Source organism: Vipera berus, assembly GCF_964194415.1.
Source record: "Vipera berus genome assembly, chromosome: 5".
Lineage (NCBI taxonomy): Eukaryota > Metazoa > Chordata > Lepidosauria > Squamata > Viperidae > Vipera > Vipera berus.
The window spans coordinates 31186790-31210536 of NC_138207.1; the positions used below are offsets into that span (position 1 = coordinate 31186790).

Consider the following 23747-nt stretch of genomic DNA (forward strand, 5'->3'; position numbering starts at 1 on the left):
CATGGATTAATTATTGGGTGGGTGAAGAAGTGCCTTTCTTTCTTTTACATGTCCTAATCAGTTTCTGACTGATGTTTTTACAAAGTAATAGGGGGAAAGAAAATATTTCCTGCTCACTTTCTGCATACCAAGTATGATTTTATAAATTCCAATCATATCTCTTTTTAAAAAATCTAAAGAGTTCCAAACTTCAAAGCCTTTTCTCATAAATAATATGTTTGATCCTGCAATCATCTTATTTGCCATCATCTGCCTTTTTTGTAGCTTTATTATGTCTTTTTTTAAAGTGTAGTAACCAGAATTATAAACAGTATTCAAACAATGTTGGCACTTTTATTTTTCAATCCCTTTCTTAATTATCTCTGGCATGACATTTACTCTTTTCAGATTTGTTGAATGCTGAGCCAACATTCTCTGTGAGATACCCAACATGACCTCTTTTTCCGGGTTTTACAGACAGCTCAGAATCCATCCACCTACAAATAAAGTCACAGTTTTAGAAATCAACATCTTACTAGATCTACTTGCTTAATGTCTCCTACCTGCAAATGCATTGTGTGAGAAAAAAGCCAACACATAGATTACATAACTTTTCTAATACTTTAATGCTATTTCTTTATTTCATTGAAGCTACTTGCTTAGGGCTCAGCTGGCCAGGATCCCACATGTTTACCCTGTTAGCTGGGAAGGTCAGAGTAGTTGAGAATCTGGGTAGGCAGATATGGGGAGTACAAGGGCTGCAGGATAGACTGGTGAATAAAAAAATCAGCCTGGAATGCCATGTTGTCAGAAAGACACCAGGAATCAAGTTCATGGAGACTTTACTTTTTTAAAATGAAGTTAGGCACCATCACATTTATTAAGGATGCAGTTGACTCTTTTAATTAGGTATGGAACAATCTAATTTGTACATGTTAAAATAGGGCTTGCTTAACTGTGGTTTAGTGAATCAATTTGTAATAGGCTGGTCTTACAATAGAACATGAATAGAATGTAATCCAAAGCTAATCAAACCACATGATTTAGGCAGCGATTTGTACCTTATTTCAGCTTGAATGCTATACTAGGGTGCATAGCACAACAAGGTCTGTACACTTTTTAAATTTATTTTTTCTTAAATATTTTATTGTCAGTGAAAAAGTAGTATTTTTATTTTATTATTTTAAAATACAACTTTATTTTGGGTAACAATTTCCCTCCTCTTGAATCCCCATGCACTTTTTTATTCTTTACCAGTAGAGGGGGCTATGACACCAAAATGGGTGCTTTTTTAGTCTTTTTATTTTAAGTTTTTTTTTCTCCCTTTACTGATAAAGGAAAAAAATACTGCAGTCTTCATATATTGGCTAGGAAAATTCTGGAAATTTAAGCCCACACATCTTAAAGTTGCCAAGTTTGAAAAATACTGCTTTAGAGACTTTTCATTTTCTGCTCTTAGTTTAGGATGACATGGCAGCCAAGTCAGCATGCTTATGTGGACTGAGGCCACCATAACTAGATGGTGGGAAAAAATAATTTTCTCCCAGATGCTTAAAATTGCAAAATTAATTCAAGCCTCATGTAATGTCAGTTCCCTTCACAGTCGAAAGGTGCATTCTGCCAAAGAAAGCTCTTTATGCAAAAACCCAACTAGACAGGCCCTTTGCTTGCTGGGAACCATCTTCCTGTGAGCCCAGGGTGAGAGAAGAATACTCTCCCTCCCACCCTTCCCCCATGCATTCCTTTCTGCTCCTGTAGTTCTACCCAGCTTACAAGGTCATAAGTGACACAGCAGGGCATCAAGGCATCAAAGTTTAGGCATTAGGTAGTGAAACAATTGTACCTAATTTGAAGCAGAGGGTTTATGTTTTATGCAAAGCTCTCAATAGTTGAGCAAAATACATGTACATTCAATACATGTTTGGGGCAATTGTTGGGGGCAATAAGCTGACTTTGTAATAATGCCGCTTGGGGGTGTGTGTGAAAGCCCTAATAAGCAGGCATATACATAGAATGAAGGCTACTGCTAAGCTTGTAAGCCGCCCTGAGTCTTCGGAGAAGGGCGGGATATAAATGGAATTAAAATAAAATAAATAAATAAATATGACTCCTTCCCTTAGGGAAAAGTTTGAAGGAATTTTCTCCTGTTGTTTTCATAGATTCACAAACATTTTGCCTCAGCACATTCTGCTCAAATAAAGAGCTGGACGCAAATGAGATTTTAAATATTTTAGATGCAATTGACCAAACGGTTAACATGCATGGCCTAATAATAGTGGCCTTAACTGAAAGTAAGCACTTTCCCTACCAAAGATAATTGTTCCATTTGCACTATAAATGTCTATATGATATATATTTCTGAAAAGAATTAATATTGAAATGATTTACAAATGGTGCTATTTATAATTTATAGTTATTTAGTTATAACTTTTTGGAGATAACAGTCTACTCTGGTTCATTACCTACCCAATTTTCTGCTATTTAAAATCCATGTTTAAGCTACAGAAGTCTAACTGCACAGTCCTAACACAAGAGTTATTGAAATACAGTAAGCAACATATGATGTGTACATATGAAGAAATTAGAAGAATGTTAAAATATTGATAATCTATTCCAAGCATAACGATTGTTTTTTGCAATTCCTTTTTGCTAGTAGGATGTGAAAATCCTTTGAAATAAGGCTACAATATTGTCAGTTCTTCAATCTGTACTATATGAACAGGCCCACTAATAAATGTACCTCCTTAGTAACCATATCTAATGTATGATAATGGGACTTGAAGCTGGTTTACAGTTGATTTTAGCCAATGGTCAGGTCCCTAGGCAAAGAGTTACCAGTCAGCCCAAAATTTCACTGCGTACATGGATTTGTACTTTCTTTCTTCTTTAGAACTAAAGAAAGTATATTAGGTTTTAGAAAAGATAAAGAACAGATATTCTTCTGGTGTAGCATTTCTCAATCTCAGCAACTTCAAAATGTGTGGAATTCTGGGAGCTGAAGCACACACGTCTTAAAAGTTGCCAAGGATGAGAAACACTGCTCTAGAGAGCTGAGCTGGATTCAATTTTCTTTTCTGCCAAAGACTTTGGCAAGTCTCTCTTGGCTTCTTTAATCAATTGATTGCTGATGGAAGCAAGTTGTAAAAGCCATGAAAATCACTTCTGCAAATCAAAAGTGGCAACCTATTACAAAAAAACCTGTAATAAACTGTACTCATGTTAATACCTTCATATAGTGTTGGCTGGACATTATCAGATTGGTTTCATTTAGTTCATTCTACATTTAAAAGGAGTCAGCACTGAGCAGAGAGATTATAAAAATGCTATGAAAGAACACTTGGGGTCAAAGGAAATACATTATCTAATATAGCAGCCCGCACTTTAATAGCCCACCAGGTGTTTCTCATTACAATTCCTTGAATATCATACCAACACGGATATTGCACAGAAGCTGTGATCCAAAGCAGCAGGCACAAGAGTGTAAGTTCAGGAAACAATGGACCACCAGAGGGAGTGAGTGTGGCACTTTATGTAATATTAAAATTCAGCAGATAAAAAGATGCAGCCAGATGGGGAAGGGAAAATTAATTGCTTTCCCCATATTGTCAGGACATTCTCAGTTTGCCATAAAATAAACCACAGGAACTGGTGCATGTGTGTGTGTGCCTGTGTGCGCACGCGCATATATCTGCGCATTCTTGGTGGCTGGTGCAACAGGTAACATTTTAGGAAGGACCAATGGCCACAGCAGATTGGACAATGATCAAGGTAAACTATGTAGTATCTTTAATCGATTGGGCCAGGATTTTCCATTTTTTCCCTGGATTTGAAAAGTGTTTGAAAAATGTATTGATTTGAAAACTATGCTAAGCTTAAGACTTACATAAAATTATGTGTATTTGCTGGCCCTCAATGGTAAAAAACTAAATTGATGATTTCAGTAACATTATATGATTTCTATATTATCCTTTTTCCCCAGAGAAACCCCTTCCAGAAAAGGAGGGAGAAATCTTATGTAAAATCTACAGGGTCTAAGAATATAATATTCTTCCTTCTCTTCTTCACATCTCCACCAGCAAACATAAAGTAACCTGATTCTGAAGTACTGTACCCCATAAATGCATAAGCAAGTTTCTACTGTTTTCTGAAAGAAGTCAGCATAGGGATTAGTTGGGTATCTCTTGGAGACTGCTGTAATCAAGGCATTGTCAATAGAAAGTCCTACTTTAAGCTATTATACTGTGAATCAAACTTGCTAATGGACAACAAACTAAATGAGAGATATGATGAGTATTTAGACTGCAAGGTATCTTACAGATTAATATAACACCTTTTGTGGTTCTATTCAGCCACTCCACTAGCAGGGATAACGCAACTAAAGCATTCTGTACTAGTGGCAGCTTTTAGGTCATCTCTAGCCTCAAGTAAATGTACTGCAGTAAACAAATCAAGCAATGATTACATCATAAATCAGTCAGGCTAGATTGTGTAGGATTTTAGTTGGTGTTACAGCCAATCTTTGCATGGAAGTTTTTTGCTATTTAGGCTAGCTGTGTCTCTATTGACAGATGAGAATCAAGAGAATTGGCTAAGCTACATACCGGTACTTATTCTGGAAGACAGCTTCAGGAACTTATGCTGCTGTCGATGGGCTTTGTTGTGGAACTATGGTCATGGCATAGAACTAAAACACAAAAACATAAAAGGATAAGGTGTTTCTAAGACCAATATCAAGCTTTATGCAGCTAGGCATGGTCAAGAATATGCAAATTTCAGTAAGGTATTTTCACTGGTAGATTGGAGTAAATTTTGGAAACTATCAGAGGAATTACCTGTCTCTCCGTATAGTGAATTAATTAAGGTAGGATCTTTTTGAATGTTTTGAAATACTTCTGAGGCTTTTTTCCATCTGGGCTGAATGACAATGCATCATACAAATATCAACAAATTTGTGCTCTTTCTCTTGTTGATTAGGTCTATTGTCTTTGCCTTCCTTTCTCAGCCTCCCCATAATTTTCCTTTCCTGATTCACATGAAAATATAGAGCTGAATGTTACTGATGGCAATACTGATGAATTCCAGATTTCTTGATGACTGCCTCCAGTGGTTTCATGTAGGTAGACTCTTAACAATAGTGAAGAATAAAACTTGTGATAGCCCCAAAGCTCAAAGATCATGGGTCTAGACTAGATTAAAAACCTCCAGCTGCCATTTTTTTTGTTGTTGGTAGCACTGCAGAGAGGGAAAAAACCCCACTGCCTTTGATTTGATGCCTCTAGATCACATGATCAGCGATGTAAAAACCAGCAGACTCAATATGTTAGAATTTTCCATGTCTCCCTCCTGAGAAGTTTAATCAGTCAGGACATTCAAGGCTGCTTTGATGCTAAACCCAGGCCCTAAGCTGCTCTGGAATGGATCTTATTATCTTCTCCAGAATCTAGCTCAAAATTTGCAGCTGAGTATTAAAAGCAGCTTTGGCATCGATGTAAATGTGACATGAGATATGTGATCATTTGGGGTTTGGTTTGGTTGCTCAGTTCTGTCTTAGGGAGAACATGTGTCACCAAAATCTAAATGACTGAATATACTACTTCCCATATGTAGGACACATGTAATAATAATAATAATAATAATAATAATAATAATAATAATAATAATAATAATAATAATAATAATAATAATAATAATAATAATAATAATAAAAAAAGTTGGAAGGGACCTTGGAGGTCATCTAGTCCAACCCCCTGCTAAGGCAGGAAACCCTATACCATTTCAGACAAATGGCTGTCCAGTCTCTTCTTAAAAACTTCCAGTGTTGGAGCATTCACCACTTCTGGAGGCACGCTGTTCCACTGGTTAATTGTTCTAACTGTCAGGAAGTTTCTCCTCAGTTCTAGGTTGCTTCTCTCCTTGACTAGTTTCCATCCGTTGCTTCTTGTCCTGCTTTCAGGTGCTTTGGAGAATAGCTTGACTCCCTCTTCTTTGTGGCAGCCCCTGAGATATTGGAACACATGTTGTACTGCTGGCTTATAGAACCTCCCTTCAGAAAGATAAATGCCATACCTTGAAGCTGATTTCAAGAAAAGCTCCCTTTTCCCACGTTTTCCTGTTTCACTGAGATTGTTTCAACTAGGTACTCCCTGCCCCACCCTCATTTTGTCAGTTAATGAAAATAAAAAACCCCAGGACTGGATCTCTTCTGCAGAAATATGCTTACATCTTTTCAAAACAGAATAAGTGACAGATCAGAAGGTATGTGTGTGTGTGTGTACAAACGTTCTGCTGTCTACCTATCCATTACTGAGGCTACTTTCTCAAGTGAAACAACATGAAGTTTCATGCTACGCTGTTTCCTGCCAATAGCCCTACTATTTGGGAGCAGCAGATAGCTAGTGGAACTAAGTGGATGGTATGCACATCCAACTGGAAATGACTGAGGGTAGCTTCCAAAGCAGCACGCAATCCTGAAAAAAGACATGACTGGGATTCAAGTACTGTAATCACACACCAAAACCATCATGGATACAATGAGATAGTTACTATATCATCCCTTTGACATCATGAAAGGTGCTTAATTCCAGTTTTTAAATAATTATGAAGAATCTGGGATGCTTAAAACCAAGGAATCCACTGATTATATTCAATTAAAAGTTCATCTGATTTAGTTTAGTAGTTCATCAGTTTAGTCCAGATACAGGAGGACATCTAAAACTCTTGAATTATTTCTGCACAAAAATGCATTTTGTGTGTTGAAATTTGTACTATTTTAAGTAGACAATTGAATGTACAGTTAATGTATCTGTGAGCCAATGTTGTGCACTGATGTTACCTAATTGGGTAATAAAATGTCTGCAAGCAAGCAACCAAGCTCAGAGAACACAAGGATTTTACAGTTGAACTCTCAGCTACCTATTATATTATATACCTATTATATTCTCTTCTATTACTTAATATGTCCATTAATTATTTAGAAAAGCTTTGGAATAAAGACTTGGAAAATCCTGTGAAAACAAAGCAAAAATTAAAGGTTTGAATGATCTCATAATGAGATTGATTCAAGAGAAGTTCCTCCCTCATTAGACATCTCATAGAACGTTTAAAAATGTCTGAGGGTTAATTTTATGTGCTAGAAATGTAAAATGATGGGCATGATTTATGAAAATGATAACCTTTTCTCACCATTGCTGGATTTTGACATAGTATCCAGAAATATGTTATTATATCCCAAAATTTTAGATTTTTGTCATCATACAATGAACTATGGATTTTCTAAGTATAGGCATAGCATATTTTCAATATGGACAGTATTACCATGCTGTACAGCCACCTAGTCAGTGGTGGGATTCAGCCAGTTCGCACCAGTTCGGCAGAACCGGTAGCTAATTTTTTGTTGCCCAGACCCAGAATGGACTTCCAGAAGCGGCATCCACACAGAGAACTGGTTGTTCACATATTTGAATCCCACCACTGCACCTAGTGTTGCTCCAGTGAGATGAGCAGTATATAAGTCTAATAAATAAATAAATAAATTTACCCCAAACAATATGTGTCTGTCCGTTCTTTATCAGTGTAATATAATATTGTGAGATTTATTTTTATTTATTTTAATTCCATTTATATCCCGCCCTTCTCCAAAGACTCAGGGCGGCTTACAAGCTTAGCAGTAGCCTTCATTCTATGTATATGCCTGCTTATTAGGGCTTTCACACACACACCCAAGCGGCATTATTACAAAGTCAGCTTAATTGCCCCCAACAATCTGGGTCCTCATTTAGGTTTAATAATGTATTTTTTTTAAAAATGTATTTTTTTTAAAAAAACAACAAATGGATTATCTATTATTACTGGTTTTGTGCTTCTCCCATTTTATGCCAACTTTTTATTTTTTCTGTATGTTATCAGTTCTAAAAAGGTATTCATTAAGTTGATTAACTGTGTATCTTACTGTTTCAAGAATCGCTCTATCTATCTGTCTGTCTGTCTGTCTATCTATCTATCTATCTATCTATCCATTCATCCATCCATCTATCTATCTAGGCAGGCAATTTTATTTTTAGCACAGTTATTCTTTCGACCACAGACACTGACAATTTTTTTTGAAGGTATGATAGCTATTACTTTTGCCCGGGGTCCACCCAAGAAGCTCAGGGCAGTTTAGGTGATTTAATTTGCGAGGTCGGCTAAGACCCCAGACAGTAAAGAGGCCTAGGGTCACCAAATGAGCGCCTCCGTGAAGATGCTGGTCTACTGCGCTGTTCCCTACCCTCCACTTTCCTCTCCTCGTCCCTCCGGCTACGACCTCTCCTTTACACCTGCCCCGTTTTCCGCAGGTTGCCCAGCACGCACGCGCTGCCATTTCTTGCTCTCGCTCTCGCCTTCTCCTCGGCCCGGCCGTCCTTGCCCGGGCAGCTGCGCCCCTCTCCCCCCCCCCGTCCGTGGGCTCCCAGCGCCAAGGTCCTGACAGCGCCCTCTGCCGATCGCCGGCGCTGACGTGTGGCCATGCCGACCACTCCCTCCCCAGTCTCCGCCCGCACGTTGTCAGAGCCGGGAAGCCGCCGTAGCGCTGCCGTCTCCTCAGCCTTCGCTTCTCGCCGGTAACCGGAGCACGAGCCGGGTGCGCTCTTTGCCTTGCTCCCCGGGGCGGCCCGTGCCATTATGTCTCGTGCCGTCCCGCTCCTCTTGCTGCTGCTCGGCTTGGCCCAGCGCCGCGTCTCCCTCGCCGGGCCCACCGCCTCGTCCCTGGAGAGCGCGGCGGACCCCTGCCTCAGCCAGCCCTGCAAGAACAACGGCACCTGCTCGCCGGTCTTAGCCAAACTGCCCGCCGCGCCCCACCGCCTGCCGTTGCTTTTTCTTTCGCCTCAGCCTGCTTACAGCTGCCAGTGTCGCCCGGGGGTCACCGGCGCCGAATGCCAGGTAAACCGGGGAGTCAGAAGCCTTTCCTTGGGGTGGTGGGGGTGGTGGGGGTGGGAAACCTTGTGGTCCGTCGGGTCCGAGCCTTGCGAGCGCTCGCCTGTCCTTATTCCTCTCCGCCTTCTTCCGTTTGTCTCTCGGACGTCTTTTCGGGTCCATCTTCTGCCTTCACGCCTCGGACTCCATCGGCCCGTGCTTTCGCGGATTCTTCCTCCTTCCATCCCTCCCGTCACCCCCCCCCGCCGCCCCGTAGATCGCGTAGTGATTTTGGTTCGCTCCGCAACGGTGATCTTCCTTGGCAGTCGCGCTCTCCAGGCGGTGGCTCTGCGCTGCTTTCCACCGGTCCCTAAGTGTGATTTGAGTTCCTTGATGTAGAATCCTTATCTGACCGCTCTCGTTTCGGTGTCTACCTCCGATTCGGGCACACGGCTCTTTTGGGCAACCGTCTACGGTGGCCCCTTTCTTGTGAGGGATCACTCATCTGTTACACACACCGAGCCGGACCTCTATGTGGAACCGAGTCCCGTGGCCTTCACACAGAAGCACTAACAAGGGCAAATGCTTGAGTGCTGAACTTGAAGGGCATATTCTGTGCATTCACGAAAAAGCTTTCCATTGCCACCCTTCCTATGTAAATTGTTTTGCAACAGATAAAAAAAAACACCACGTTCTAAACGTGGTTAATGTAACCGTGGCTATTTTTTTATGGCTTTTCACGTTGGGCAAACCCTGGACTCACTTTCTGATTCATTGTGCTGTGTGAATCAGAAAATGGGTTAATTAAGTTAATCAGGTTAAACATTTTGTGTGAAGGCAGCCATGTATTTATTTCTAAGAGATGCCACTGAAGATGCTAATTTGGGCTCTTCTTTTTGAGCCCCTGAAATGATGCTGCCTGGGGTTGTTAGAATGACAGTTGCAGAAGTGCCTTCCAGGACACCTATTGCAAATTGTTCGTTGACAGGATTCTGTTCTGCTCAAGGTGAAAAGTATTTTAAAGCTTAATGATGTTTTCCAACACAGTCTTGGTACTTTCATATATGGATTTTTCCCCCCTAATGATGAATATACTAGTGGTTTTTGTCACTAATAGCCAAATGAGGACTTGTTCACAGACTTTGGGTAATCATATTGTTTCCCATTTTTATTGGAATTAAAATAGGTAAGTAAAATCAAATCTATATTTTAGTATGAAGAATACAACTGTTGCTAACTACTGTTATGAAATGGTACATCAATCCAGTTTGGTCTGGGAAAGAAAACAGCTCATTTGTTTGTGGTCTTTAAAATGGTGCATTGATATTTGTCTTTCATTCTTTCTGAGGAAAAAAGATGATGAGGAGGAGGAGGAACAGAATGATGATGGTGGTGGTGGTGATGATGCATTTGGTTATAGAATAAGGCTGCAATGGACTACATTTCTGTGCATGTTTACTTGGAAATAATCTCATAAAACTAATAGCTTTTACTTCTGCATAACTATGCATAGGCAAAGGTTGCTAATCAGTGACGCTAATTTTACCACACTAAATTTACTGAATATTTTTAACATGGCAAAAAGGTTTGTAATTGTTCTCTTTCTCCCTTCCTCCAATATTATGTAAGGTGTTGCAAATATGAATACAGAGATAAAAGAACAAAAGGTTACAGTGTGAAATACTGGAAATTAAAGACTATGAAAGAACTTGGGGGAAAAAAAGTTCTGCGTTTTATGTCACAGTGCCCCTCTTTCTGCAATGCAAGTTTGTGGGAGGCTGGATCAAACTAAGGAGAAATAAAGGGAACTCTTTTAACCTAGTGAATCTTGTAAATTAGGTGTGGACTGTTCCTAGGTTTTCTTCTGTGCTGGAAGAAAGAGAGTGTTGTATGAATTATGCTGCCTTCTGCAAGTTAACAAAGGTAAATTGCTATTTTAAACACCAGTAAAGTGTAATGTCTAGAAAAGAGAGAACTGCAACTGAAGATACATTTTAGCCATTTATTTCCACTTTGTTCAGTTTTCATTACTGTATAATTTTATATAATTAATCCTAAATGTTATTGCATGAAATAATTGAAAATTGCAAACCACTAATAAGTATATTTAAATTCTTTATGTTTGTTGCAAGAGTTAAGATTATGTCTGTTTGATTTGATTTGATCAAATTGGGTTGATTTTCTGTACTATTGGAAAATTGAATTATCAAGTCAATTTTTTCAAAGTGACCCAGACACAATGGATGGTCAAACTTTCCAGCAAAACAAAAAGCCTGATTTTCCCAGTGAAACATTTCTGTCACCTTGATCAGGCCGTGAAGTGAAGGAGATACAGTATGCGATGCCTTTGGAAACACCACAGAGCAACCAACATAGCTATAGGTCTTCCTAGAGGAACTTTTGTTTGCATCTGAGAGCTTGTTCCTCAAAGAAAACAAGAGAAGATAAAGGTACAGGTTATGGTAGCAGAAGCAGAGTTAATTTAATTTAATTTAATTTAATTTAATTTAATTTAATTTAATAATTTAATAATTTAATAATTTTATTTATATACCGCCCTTCTCCCGAAGGACTCAGGGCGGTGAACAGGGCAAATATATAAAAAATACCAAAATACAAAAGTTAAAAGAAAATTAAACATATGCCCGACTAAAAACAGTAAATACAAATATTAAAAATGACCATAAAACCCAACCCATCCCCCATCAGGCCAGGCCAGCTTGTTCAAATAAGAGTGTCTTCAGATCGCGACGGAAGGAGCGAAGGTCGGGCGCCATCCGGAGCTCAACCGGCAGCCAATTCCATAGCTCCGGGGCGCCCACAGAGAAGGACCTCCCCCTGGGGGCCACCAATCGACATTTGGCTGCAGTTTGAAAGGAGTTATCAGACCAGTTGATTTGATCATTATATTTTAAAGGTATATTATTGATCTTTAAGAAAAAAATAAATTGCTTTGTAATGAAAATTAAAAACTCTATGAAAGAACTTGTGAAAAATAATTCTTGATTATAATATGTTCCCTGTCATGTTGAAATTTCTGCCCAGCCTTTTTGTCGTCCATGATTTCAGCCTTTTTATTGTTTTTAGTCTTTGTATTTTCCTGTTTCCCAACAAAGACACAATTACAATTTTATTTATTTGTCCTACTGTAGCTCATGACAATATATACAGAGTTCCCTCTTTTCATTTTCTTCATAACAACCCTGTGAGTTTGGTAGGGCTGGGAGCGGGACTATCTCCAAAGTAAGGTGAGTTTCCTCCACCTTGATGTGTGGAAACAGTATTCAGATGGTGGAAGCTTTCTTGCTAGATTTGGAAGTACTTCTAAAAGCATTTCCTCCTGCTAGTCACACCATGAAATTTAAAATGTACCGTATATACTTGAGTATAAGCCGACTCGAGTATAAGCCGAGACCCCTAATTTTACCCCCCAAAACTGGAAAAAGTTCTTGACTCAAGTATAAGCCTCGGCTCGATCCACCGTTCTGCAAGCCTCCACTGCCCCATTCTCTCAATGGGAGGCTTGCTTCGGCTGCTTTTCTTTTGGCAGAGCCATCCATACTGGAGGTGGATGGGGGCAGGGCTGGTGCACGTTTTGCCTCTCTCGCCCGGTGGAGAAAAGGGGGCAGCGGGAGCCTCTGGGTGCCCAAGCCACGTCGGAGGGTCTCCAACCTGTGTGTGTGTGTGTGTGTGGCGGGGAGGGGAAATCAAATTGGATCTTTTTATTGATGTATCGTACTTTTATTCGGTATTAGGTTTTTATGGATCAATTATGAACACCCGGGGTCCCTCTGCGACTTATGGGCGGAATATCTAACTTCAGAGCCGTCCTCACCGGCTGCGGTGGCCTGGGGGAGGGCAGCGCGGGGCTCTAGGAGGTACTCAAGATAGTTGGGGGGATCCAACCTGCCGCGGAGGGTGGGAGTGGGACTTTAGTCACGGATGGCGAGAGGAACCTTCGGAAGGGGAAGCGGGAACGAAGAGAAGATGAGGGTGGAGCGATCGGGGAGCCGGTAACTCAAGTTCCCCGAGTGGCTTTCAGCACTGGAGAAAATGCAAAATCGCTCGAGACCAAACTCGAAGGAATCAGCTGCCGGTGGGAGCGAGGCGATCCGTGCAGTCCCGTGACAGCCAGTCGGGCAAGCAACGCGAAGAGCGGCAGGGCTTTATTTTTACACCGTGGAGCTCCCCCTCCCCCTCCTCCCAAACTCCCCCTCTCTCCCCCTTCCCCCCACTTCCCAGAGCTGAATACAGGGTATTAACCGGTGGCGGAGGCTTGCAGAACGGCGGATCGAGCCTCTGTCGGCGGCGGAGGCTGGATCTGCGCTCCGCAAGCCTCTGCCGCCGGCGGAGGCTGGATCCGCGCTCCGCAAGCCTCTGCCGCCGGCGGAGGCTGGATCCGCGCTCCGCAAGCCTCTGCCGCCGGCGGAGGCTGGATCCGCGCTCCGCAAGCCTCTGCCGCCGGCGGAGGCTGGATCCGCGCTCTGCAAGCCTCTGCCGCCGGCGGAGGCTGGATCCGCGCTCCGCAAGCCTCTGCCGCCGGCTGGATCCGCGCTCCGCAAGCCTCTGCCGCCAGCGGAGGCTGGATCCACGCTCTGGAAGCCTCTGCCGCCGGCTGGATCCGCGCTCCGCAAGCCTCTGCCGCCGGCGGAGGCTGGATCCGCGCTCCGGAAGCCTCTGCCGCCGGCGGAGGCTGGATACGCGCTCCGCAAGCCTCTGCCGCCGGCGGAGGCTGGATCCGCGCTCCGCAAGCCTCTGCCGCCGGCGGAGGCTGGATCCGCGCTCCGCAAGCCTCTGCCGCCGGCGGAGGCTGGATCCGCGCTCCGCAAGCCTCTGCCGCCGGCGGAGGCTGGATCCGCGCTCCGCAAGCCTCTGCCTCCTCTTCTCCAAAAAGGCCTGCTGGAAAACTGCACAGAGCAGAAGCGGCAGCCAGGAGCCCACCATCTCTCCTCTGCCGCTCGCTCTCACCGCTCCAGCCCTGGCGAGCCAAAGAGACAAAAGGCCCCGAGCGATAGGAAGGGGATCTCTGCCCTAGAGCGGGAGGGGGGAGGGAAAGGGGGGGGGAGGAAAGGCCCGATCGCTTTGTGTTGAGCTGGTTCAGCTCAGCCGGACTAGGCGGGGCTGCGGCTCCCAGCTGAGGCCGCTGCCGCCATCCAAGTCCGGCCGGCAAGAACTTTTTTTCTCCCCGCCCCACAGCGACGAGTAAAGCGCAACTTACTTCCTCCTCTGTGCCCACATCGCCTTCTCGCCCAACAATCCCAAGTAAGGGGCGGCCTCGGAAAGGGGCTCTAACTTTCCCCTACCGCTCGAACTTATCTTGGAGAGGAAGGCAAAATCGGGAGAGGGAAGAAGAGCGAGGACTGGAGCAGCGCTTGCCCGGCTTCTCTCCCCTGCAGGGAGCGGCGGGGTCGGTTCTGCCTCCGCCATGTTCTCTCTCGAGAGCCTTGTCCCACCCGCAAAGCGCCAGCGCCACCGCCGCCGCCCCCTTCCTAGCCAGCCCTCAGCCGCTTCACAAGCACCCGTTGCCGGTCCAGTTCTATCAGACCCGCGCGTCGCCGCACGTACTCCGTTTACACGGCCCCCGTACTTCCCCCACACATCCCTTCTCCCGCCTCCTTCCCATAACGGCCTCTACCTACCGGACGGCGCCTCAGCTCCCCGCATCCGCCGCCGCCGCCCCCTTCCTAGCCAGCCCTCAGCCGCTTCACAAGCACCCGTTGCCGGCCCAGTTCTATCAGACCCGCGCGGCGCCGCACGTACTCCGTTTACACGGCCCCCGTACTTCCCCCACACGTCCCTTCTCCCGCCTCCTTCCCATAATGGCCTCTACCTACCGGACGGCGCCTCAGCTCCCCGCGTCCGCCGCCGCCGCCCCCTTCCTAGCCAGCCCTCAGCCGCTTCACAAGCACCCGTTGCCGGCCCAGTTCTATCAGACCCGCGTGGCGCCGCACGTACTCCGTTTACACGGCCCCCGTACTTCCCCCACACGTCCCTTCTCCCGCCTCCTTCCCATAACGGCCTCTACCTACCAGACGGCACCTCAGCTCCCCGTGTCCGCCGCCGCCGCCCCCTTCCTAGTCAGCCCTCAGCCGCTTCACAAGCACCCGTTGCCGGCCCAGTTCTATCAGACCCGCGCGGCGCCGCACGTACTCCGTTTACACGGCCCCCGTACTTTCCCCACACGTCCCTTCTCCCGCCTCCTTCCCATAACGGCCTCTACCTACCGGACGGCGCCTCAGCTCCCCGCGTCCGCCGCCGCCGCCGCCACCCTGACCAAACCCTCTCTGCCTGCGCACGCCCTCCCTCCCTCCTCTCTGTCTCTAGCTGGGCGAGGCTTCCAGCCGTTGCCGTGACGCTGCACGCCCAGCTTCTCTCTGATTTCCCTGGCCCAGTCCAGTGATGCTTGAGAGGAAAAAAAAAGCGAGCGGGCGGGCGAGGGGGGGAGGGAAAGGCGAGAATGACCGCTTTGTGTTACCTGCCGTGAAATCAGTCCTTGCAGGCGTCGCACTCTATCATGAAGCGGGTTACATCGTAGGGCAGCCAGGCAGCGGAAAGAAGCAGGCAGGCAGGGCGCGGAGGTCCGGAGACCTGCCGACGTTTGGGGAGGTTTGGGGAGGTGCGTGCGCACCTCCCCAAACTTCGGCAGGTCTCCGGACGGCGGCGGCTTGGGAGAGGTGCGCGCGATCCCGGAAGCACCGAAGCCTCGGCCGCGCGCAAGTCCTCGGTAAGTTCTTTTTTTTGTTCACTGGAGTATAAGCCGAAGTGGATTTTTTCAGCCCAAAAAGTGGGCTGAAAAATTCGGCTTATACTCAAGTATATACGGTATATGATTTTAGATTATATAATACAATTGTACGCATCATCAGAAATGCTTTTTGTTGCATTCCTCCTCCTTCCCCCCAATATTTGCACCTAGGCTTGTGATTTTTGAGAAAGTCTTGAAAACCACCATATTGAATCAAGACCAAGAAGAAATAATCATGGATGACAAACTAACTTTCTAACACAGGTGGATCAAATTGGTTGTAAACTAATTTTTGTTTTTCAGTGAAATGCTAAGGAAGAAAGATTTGTTTTCCACTCTTGATAGTTTGATTATAAAAATATTAAATACATTTGAATTATTTTGTGTTTTTAAAATATATGTTCACATCTTCCCATCTTTCCTTTAAATCGTAACTTAATATTTGAACTTGTAAAACAGCATGTTTACTATGTTTTCTATGTTTTGCCAATGTTAATTAACTTCTGAATGTGATTTTGAAAGGATGCTCTTAAGGGTTAGGTGTACAACTAAGCAGTTCAGATTGTCTTTATGGCAAATAAAATGTCTTTCTGTTTATGCATCGTTAGTTATATAAATGCTTAGAAAAGATTCTTTTTAAAGTACTCAAAAAAATCTATTGAATCCACTGAAAAGGCTGCTTTGCATAAATTACAGGCCATTAGTCTGTAAATTGTTTGCTTCAAGAAATACTTCAAGAGTTTCAAACACTATGATTTGCCTTCCTGTGCTGTAGTTGTTGAAAGGCCTTGAGAAAAGCTTTGTGAGGAAATTATTACAAAAAAAAAATTCAATACATCCAAGTGATTTAGTGTTCTATTTTCTTATTTATTTTCCTCTAAGAAATAATTTCCCTTTTTTCTATTAAGCCTGGTACCAAATCAGTAGCATAACAAAATGCATGCTTTAGAATGTATCATAAAGATCCCAGTAGATCTATTGCAATATTATATATTGAGTAATCAGTACTGCTTATACAGCTATCATATGAATCATTCTTATTATGCACTTCACCAATTCATTTAGAATTTTTAGAATGGATATTGGTCACATAAAACATGAAGTTTAAAGAGGCTGCTTTAATACACATATTATTTTCTTTAAACTAATAGATAAAGCAGATTTTTGAACAGGTAAGAATTCTATCTTGTAGAGTGGAATATATTATTGGTGATCTACTAATTGTTGGAAAAATAAAAATGGACCTCAAAAATGAGGAAAGGCCTCTAAAATTTTCTGAAATGCCAATAGAGAACCAGAACACTTATTAGGATGCATAAATAAATTGTTACTTAATTATGGTAGTGGGGCAGAACAAATAAAAAAATGTGTGATAAAATGGATGCAAAAGTGTAAATAAACAGTTACATCATAATAATGGAAGCAATTATGGAACAATTGTATAAAATTTACTCTAAGTTATAATATTAGGGAAAACTGATATAAAATATGTTATAATTGTTACATAATTCCATTAATAATCAGTAGGAGAGACATGTTGGAAATGTCATGAGACACAAGGAACATTTTATTCTATGCAGTGAACATGTAAATAAAATCTCTAAAGTACTATAAAGGAATTTATAAACTATCCAGAGAAATTTTGATATCAGATTTGAAATGAAACCAAAATTCTTCTTAGTAAGCATTACTAACAAAACATACCACTTTATTAAGATACATATACTGTATATGGTGTTAAGGATAAATTTAGCACAACATTAGAAAAGATATACATTATTAAAGAGCTCAGAATAGGAATTGAAACTTGGACAATATGCAGTGATGGCAAAGTTAATTGGACCATCGTGAGTGGATTTGGAACTTTCATGCCTGACAGCAGGAGATGAGCAAAATTTGGCCTGTTTAATATTTGGATAAGAGATTACGAGAGATAGCCAGAGCTCTAGGGAACGTTAAAAAATAATTCAGAAGCCAGCAGTAACCATTTTCATACTGTTATGGCTTTGTCCATAAATTTACCGAAGTTGAGCTTGAGTTGAAGAAAACTTACATTTATGCTTGATTTGTTGTCTCTGGACTTTGGTTCAAACTTATTTTGTTGTTTATAAGTTCATTAGTAGATTGTACTAGACAGCCCATGTCCCATTGGGTTATCATTTCAGAGACATTTCTTTACTTAAACAGAGAAACAGGATGAGCAAGGGTGGACCAAAAAATCAGTGGGAGCAAGAGCAACTTCCAACTTCCTGCTGGCTTCCCCATTGAGTTTCCTTGTAGGAATCTGGCAGGGAGCATTGGAAATCTCCTCTCCTCCTGCCCCTTCCTTTTCCAGCAGTCAGGCAAGTGGTTGTTGCTGAGTGGGAAGGAGTGAGGGATTGTGAGACTGGCTGGGAAACTGTCATGGGATGTTGAAAATGAAGATCACATGACTGCAGTAGCAGCTCAGCAGTGTAGCAGCAGCCAGTGTCATTCAAGCAGCCACATCTTCCCCAAGTTTCATTTCCTCAGCAGTCATCCTGGATTTTGGACATATTCTGTAGGCCACTTAAAAGTATATTGGTTTGAAAATTGTTGTTCTATAATGCCCTATTTTGCCCAATTCAAGATCATTACAGTGAGAGTTTTAGTACTGTATAGGTTTCAATTTTCTTGTCTGATCTTAAATAAAGCATACTATTTTATCTCCTTATTGATTCTTAAGAAGGTTTTCCTAAATGTTATTTACTCAGTTTGCCTTATTAATCCAATTAATATTTTCCATGTTTTCTGTTCCTGCATTACAGATATCTTGCAATTTAATCTAGGAATTGAATGTTCAATGTCCTATTTTAATCTCTTGTATAACTAATATTTTATGTATTTATTCCTTTACTGCAGTTAGGTCATTTCAGGAGCTTGATTATAATGATTTTGTGGAGCGGTAATGTTAAAGGTGGCAATGTTTATTTCCGCGTTCATTTGTATACATGATAAAGTAGACTTGCTAAGTTTGGGGGTTCTCATGTTTCTTCAGCAGACAAGGGCTCAAGATTTCTGTCCTAAATAACCTTAACAATATCATTGGTTTGTGACATTCTATTTCTTGTTGTCTGACTCTTTCTGTTCTTGTTCTTCACATTATCCTCTTTTTCTAGTTTTTTTGTGTGTTGAACCACTAAGATTATTGTTTTTTACTTTCTGAACAATGAAAATTGTATGTCAGATTTTACAGTCCATTATTTAACTTCTATTATTATTCATGATCTTGTAAAAACTGTTAGTAGCACTGATATTCTTCTCATTCTCTGTATATTTACCTTGGACAAGATTACCTTTGTCCAAATTACAAGTAATGGTTCAGACAGATATAATTTTTTATTTCATGTTTCGACTGCTGTTCCTTCAAAGTTTCATTAATGTAAAAATATAACTTTACAAAAATCAAATAGATAAAATTACTAAATTATAAAACACAGATGATTAAAGATTCCATAAAAGATGTGGGTGGAGGGGCAGAGAGGGGGAGAGAGAGAGGCTGTAATTCCATTATTCTGTCCTTCTGTGCCACAAGATACTGCATATCTTTATTTCTATTAATCTTTCTAATTCTAGATAAATCTTTAGTAATCTGTTACTAAAGGTTGCCAAGGTACTGGCTGCTTTCTTTGTGTTAAGCCTGAAATAAAAGCCTTTTAATGCATTTTTTAAAAAGTATGTTTTTTTTTTTACTTTCTCATTCTATCCCTTCTGCATATAGAAATGGCTCCTTCAGTATTCAGGTTTTGGTAGATAACAGATTTAATTTTGATCTTTCAAGGTCAGACTCTGTTCAGTATTTACAGCATTTTGATATCCAAGAAGAAACTTCTCCAACTATTAAATATTAATATTTAAAAAGCTAATCGTGTTTTTAGCGTAGAAAAAAAACCTTGAGGAAAGTACACCTGGTTGCCTTTTACTGTTGAACATAGCATATTTCTTAAAACAGAATAAGAGTGGGAAGGATTCAGTTTCCCTTGGAAGTTCTTGGCTATAATTCAGAGGATCATGTAATTGAGTCCATAGGATGACTTGCAGTTTAAAAAAAATATTTTTGATGCAATATACAAAGTTACTTTGCAAGGAAAAGCAGAAGTTTTTACTGGGCATTGCACATACATAGAGGATCTTAAGATATTTTATTATTTGATAATTCTGAATATTGAAGGTTCAAATTTTGTTTCACTAAATTGGAAATGGTACGTGATTTTATAGATTGGAAAATCAAAGATAAGTGACTTTATATGGTGAGATACAGAAACTAATGACTAAACTAGTCAGTTGGCTCAATAATGATTCTCATTTAAACATAGATTTTTCTGATTCTTCCTCCAAGAGAGTAAATAATTAATTGATGTAAAATATTGATTTTAATTAACTCAGGAATCTGATGGGAAAGTCCTTTCTTAAATTGGTATTACAAATGTGTTTAATTCAACATCATTCGAACAAATTAATATAATTGGTTTCTTCCCACTCTCCTATTTGCAGTTTGCCCAAATGGTCAATGGGAAGAGAATTCTGTCTGCATAAATTTATTTATTTATTTTGTAAATTTATGCAGCTGTCCATTTCACATATGTGACTCTAAACAGTCTGTATTAGTTAAACTAACACAGTTAGCTAAGTTAAAAACATAAAAATACAATAAAATAACCAAAAATATAACAAAAATAATTAAAAACATTAAAAACAATAAATCATCTCTATTGTCTGTCTGTCTGTCTATCTATCTATCTATCTATCTATCTATCTATCTATCTATCTATCTATCTATCTATCTCCTAAAATATTTGAAAAGCACAACTTAGAAAATATATGCTTTTAATATTTAAAAGTGGAACTGCCCCCAAAACCAAGAACAGGAATCAGAAAAAGAAAGGAGATTTATATGATATATAAATTCAAAACAAATTTCAGTGTAATTGAATATAAATTTCAGTGTAAAATTTTAGATCACTCCAGCATATAATCAAAACCATTATTAAAATCAAGTTTATATTCAATAATTAACAGAAAGTCAGTTTAATAATAATTCCAAGTCAGAATAAGCAACAAAATTTCTATCTGTTAGAAAGTTCTATCTTTATTTAATATCAGCTAAGTATTTAATATCAGCTAAGAACTAATAGTAATTAATAATCATCATAAATCAATATTATGATAATCATTAGAAAGCAATTCATGAGGGAAATTTAACTATCTATATGGCAAGGATAGTAGGATTAAAATAAAAAGGGTACAAACAAGGAATTTTACCTATAAAGCAATAAAAAACATTAATTATAGCAAGTTAGAATAATATAATAAAAATGAAAGTAAAAGATTAAGGTAAGGTAAAGTAAAGGTAAAGGATCCCCTGCACATGCGTGCTAGTCGTTTCCGACTCTAGGGGCCGGTGCTCATCTCCGTTTCAAAGCCAAAGAGCCAGCGCTTGTCCGAGGACGTCTCCGTGGTCATGTGGCCGGCATGACTAGACGCCAAAGGCACACGGAACGCTGTTACCTTCCCACCGTAGTGGTCCCTATTTTTCTACTTGCATTTTTACGTGCTTTCGAACTGCTAGGTTGGCAGAAGCTGGGATGAGTAACAGGCGCTCACTCTGTTACACGGCACTCGGGATTCGACCCGCCGAACTGCCGACCTTCTGATCGACAAGCTCATTTTAAGGATTGTAGATTTCACTTAAGAATAAGCCTCTGACAAACTCCACAGAATATAATGTAATAACTAATAGGATAAATAAGAAACAAAGCACAAATATAACCTAATAGTCTAATAGGAAATACAATTAATACAAACAAGGTTAGATTTAATATCAAGAATAAGCCATAACTACAATCAATCAGATTCAGCTGCTCTTATTTATCATATGGTTTGTATGCAACTGTATCAAAATAGTATCAGATAAGGTTGTATTCTATTTAAACTTGGGATTTATGTCATTGAGCAGGAATTGCACATATTATTAGCTAGTAAATCCTGTTACACTTTTCAAAAATGAGGTAATTAGAGTGCTGCAAGGTTCTATATGTAAATTACAATAAAAGAGAATATATTGAATAGCGGTCCCTGGTGCTCTCTGAGCTTGGTGACTTTTCTTGCAAACATTTCATTACTCACCAGCTTAGAGCACCAAAGACACCACTCTGAGCCACAAATACTCTCTTATATTGAATAGAGGCATATTCATAGTGGGTGTGTTATCTTCTTATACTGTATCTTCCTTCTAGTAAAAAAACCCCATGGATTCATATTTTAATCAAGCTTGGGCAAATTATGTTCACACAGGTATAATTTTGCCAATTCTTAAAATTCTTAAAATATAACTTACAATTTGTTTTAGTAATGGGGGGAGGAGTGCCTTCGGGTCGGTCTTTGTCTCCCAGTGACTGTCTGGATTAGTCTCTGCAGTTTTCTTCACAAGGTTTTTATAAAGTTATCCAGGAATGACTTTGGGAGTCATGAGCTGGACAACAGACATGATTTCTCAGCCTGTAAGGAGGCTAAAGAGAGGAGGTGTTGGAAGCATTTCAGAAAGGACTTGCCCTAGTTTTCTGGAGAATAACTAAAGCAGGGTGAAATACTTTCAGTCTCGCAAGATACTGTTCATGTAATCTTGCAATAAATGTAGAGTTAATACTCATGGTTGTGCTTCTTGACTGGTTTACCTCAAAGAGATGATGGTTTTTCGGAACAGTTTTGCCATTGTCTCCTTCTTGGGGACGAGAAAGAGAGACTGTTTTTGTGCCTAGAGCAGGACTTGAAACCACAGTCTCCTGGTTACTAGCCTAGTGCCTCAACCACTACCAAACTGGCTGTATATTTTTAAAGTAAAATTAGTGCAGTATTTTTTTTTGAAAAAAACACAAAACCCACTTGCTTCCTGCAATGCTGGTGGCTATGTGAAACTATGAAGTATAGTCTGCACCAGTGTAATAGACTATGTGAAACAGGTCCTGTTTAATTGGCGTTGTTGTTTGCTTATAACCCAAACAGAGAAAAAGAAAAAGCCATAGGAACAAAAGCTTGTTGTTAACTTCCCACTTTCACCTAGTTTGGAATCTTATCTGCTAACACCAGGAGAAATAACCCTGAAAAAGAAATGTCAATCTCAGCCAATAATTTAACATACCCTGCCATATTCAGGTATCTGCTCAAGCAGTTCCAGCTTCCATGTGTAATATTGTATTAGTAACGCGGTGGGAGATTTGAAAAATTGGTCTTAGAAGTTTAGATTGGACAAGTTTTAGTGATAGAAGGTTGGAAGGTAGTCTCAGCTGTGAATCATATAATCATTGTGCTAGAGACTTGGCTTCAAAAAGCTTAAAAGCTGCAGGTTGGCCTCCCCTGGAGCTAATGTATTAACAAAGACTTACGTGATGAAAAAGACAAACTTCAGGTGCAGTGAACCCATGAGTGGTTTCCAAGTTGAATTAAATTATATATCAGATTTATTCTTCATATTTCTTAAAAAATAACATTTGGAACATTTTATGTTGCCATTCTTCTAAACAGAGTATGATATGTGATTTCCAATAAGAGGCATAAAGCATCTTGGCAGCTATTATCATATACAGAGCCAATGTAGGAATGTACGTTTTGGTGACATTTATCAGAAAAACAGCTGGGAGGAAAGATAATTCATCTTTAAGGTTTATTTCATTCTTTAATAAATTTTCTTGCAGAATTTCTCTTTTGTATGTTGCATCAAATATGAAAAAACAATCCAATTTATTGCATATCCAACCATTTTTAAAGAATGAATTACCTATTTTGGCAATCGGCACTGGAGTAACAATAAAACATTTTGTGATCTTTTCCTAAGTATGATACTTAGGAATATTTGCCTTCCATTGATCTTTTTATTATTGCATATCAGTTATCTTATTTAGGCCCTGCATCCATTTAGTCATGCAGCCTTTAGCTTGGTTAATTTTTTAGTTGTATTTCAGTAACCATTTGTAAAAAGCTACAAGAGATGTTCTGGGTTTTGTTATATATATATTTCAAATTCAGTCACGTCTCTACTGGAGTTGTTCAAGGTAAATCAGACTAGGAAACCATATGAACCAATGCTACTATTCTAAAGCTACAGTAAAAGAATCATGCA

General features: G+C 40.7%; 1 protein-coding gene across 2 annotated transcripts in view; it reads left to right on the forward strand.

Annotated features, from left to right (window-relative positions):
- Positions 1–8637: 8637 nt before the first annotated feature.
- The window catches only part of DNER (delta/notch like EGF repeat containing), a gene marked incomplete at both ends in the record, with an annotated part of 134172 nt that continues 119062 nt past the window's right edge, over positions 8638–23747 (forward strand). For both annotated transcript variants that reach the window (XM_081330008.1, XM_081330009.1), the window contains one exon: positions 8638–8895. In XM_081330008.1, coding sequence (XP_081186134.1) covers positions 8638–8895 — 258 coding nt within the window. The remainder of the gene's footprint in view (positions 8896–23747) is intronic.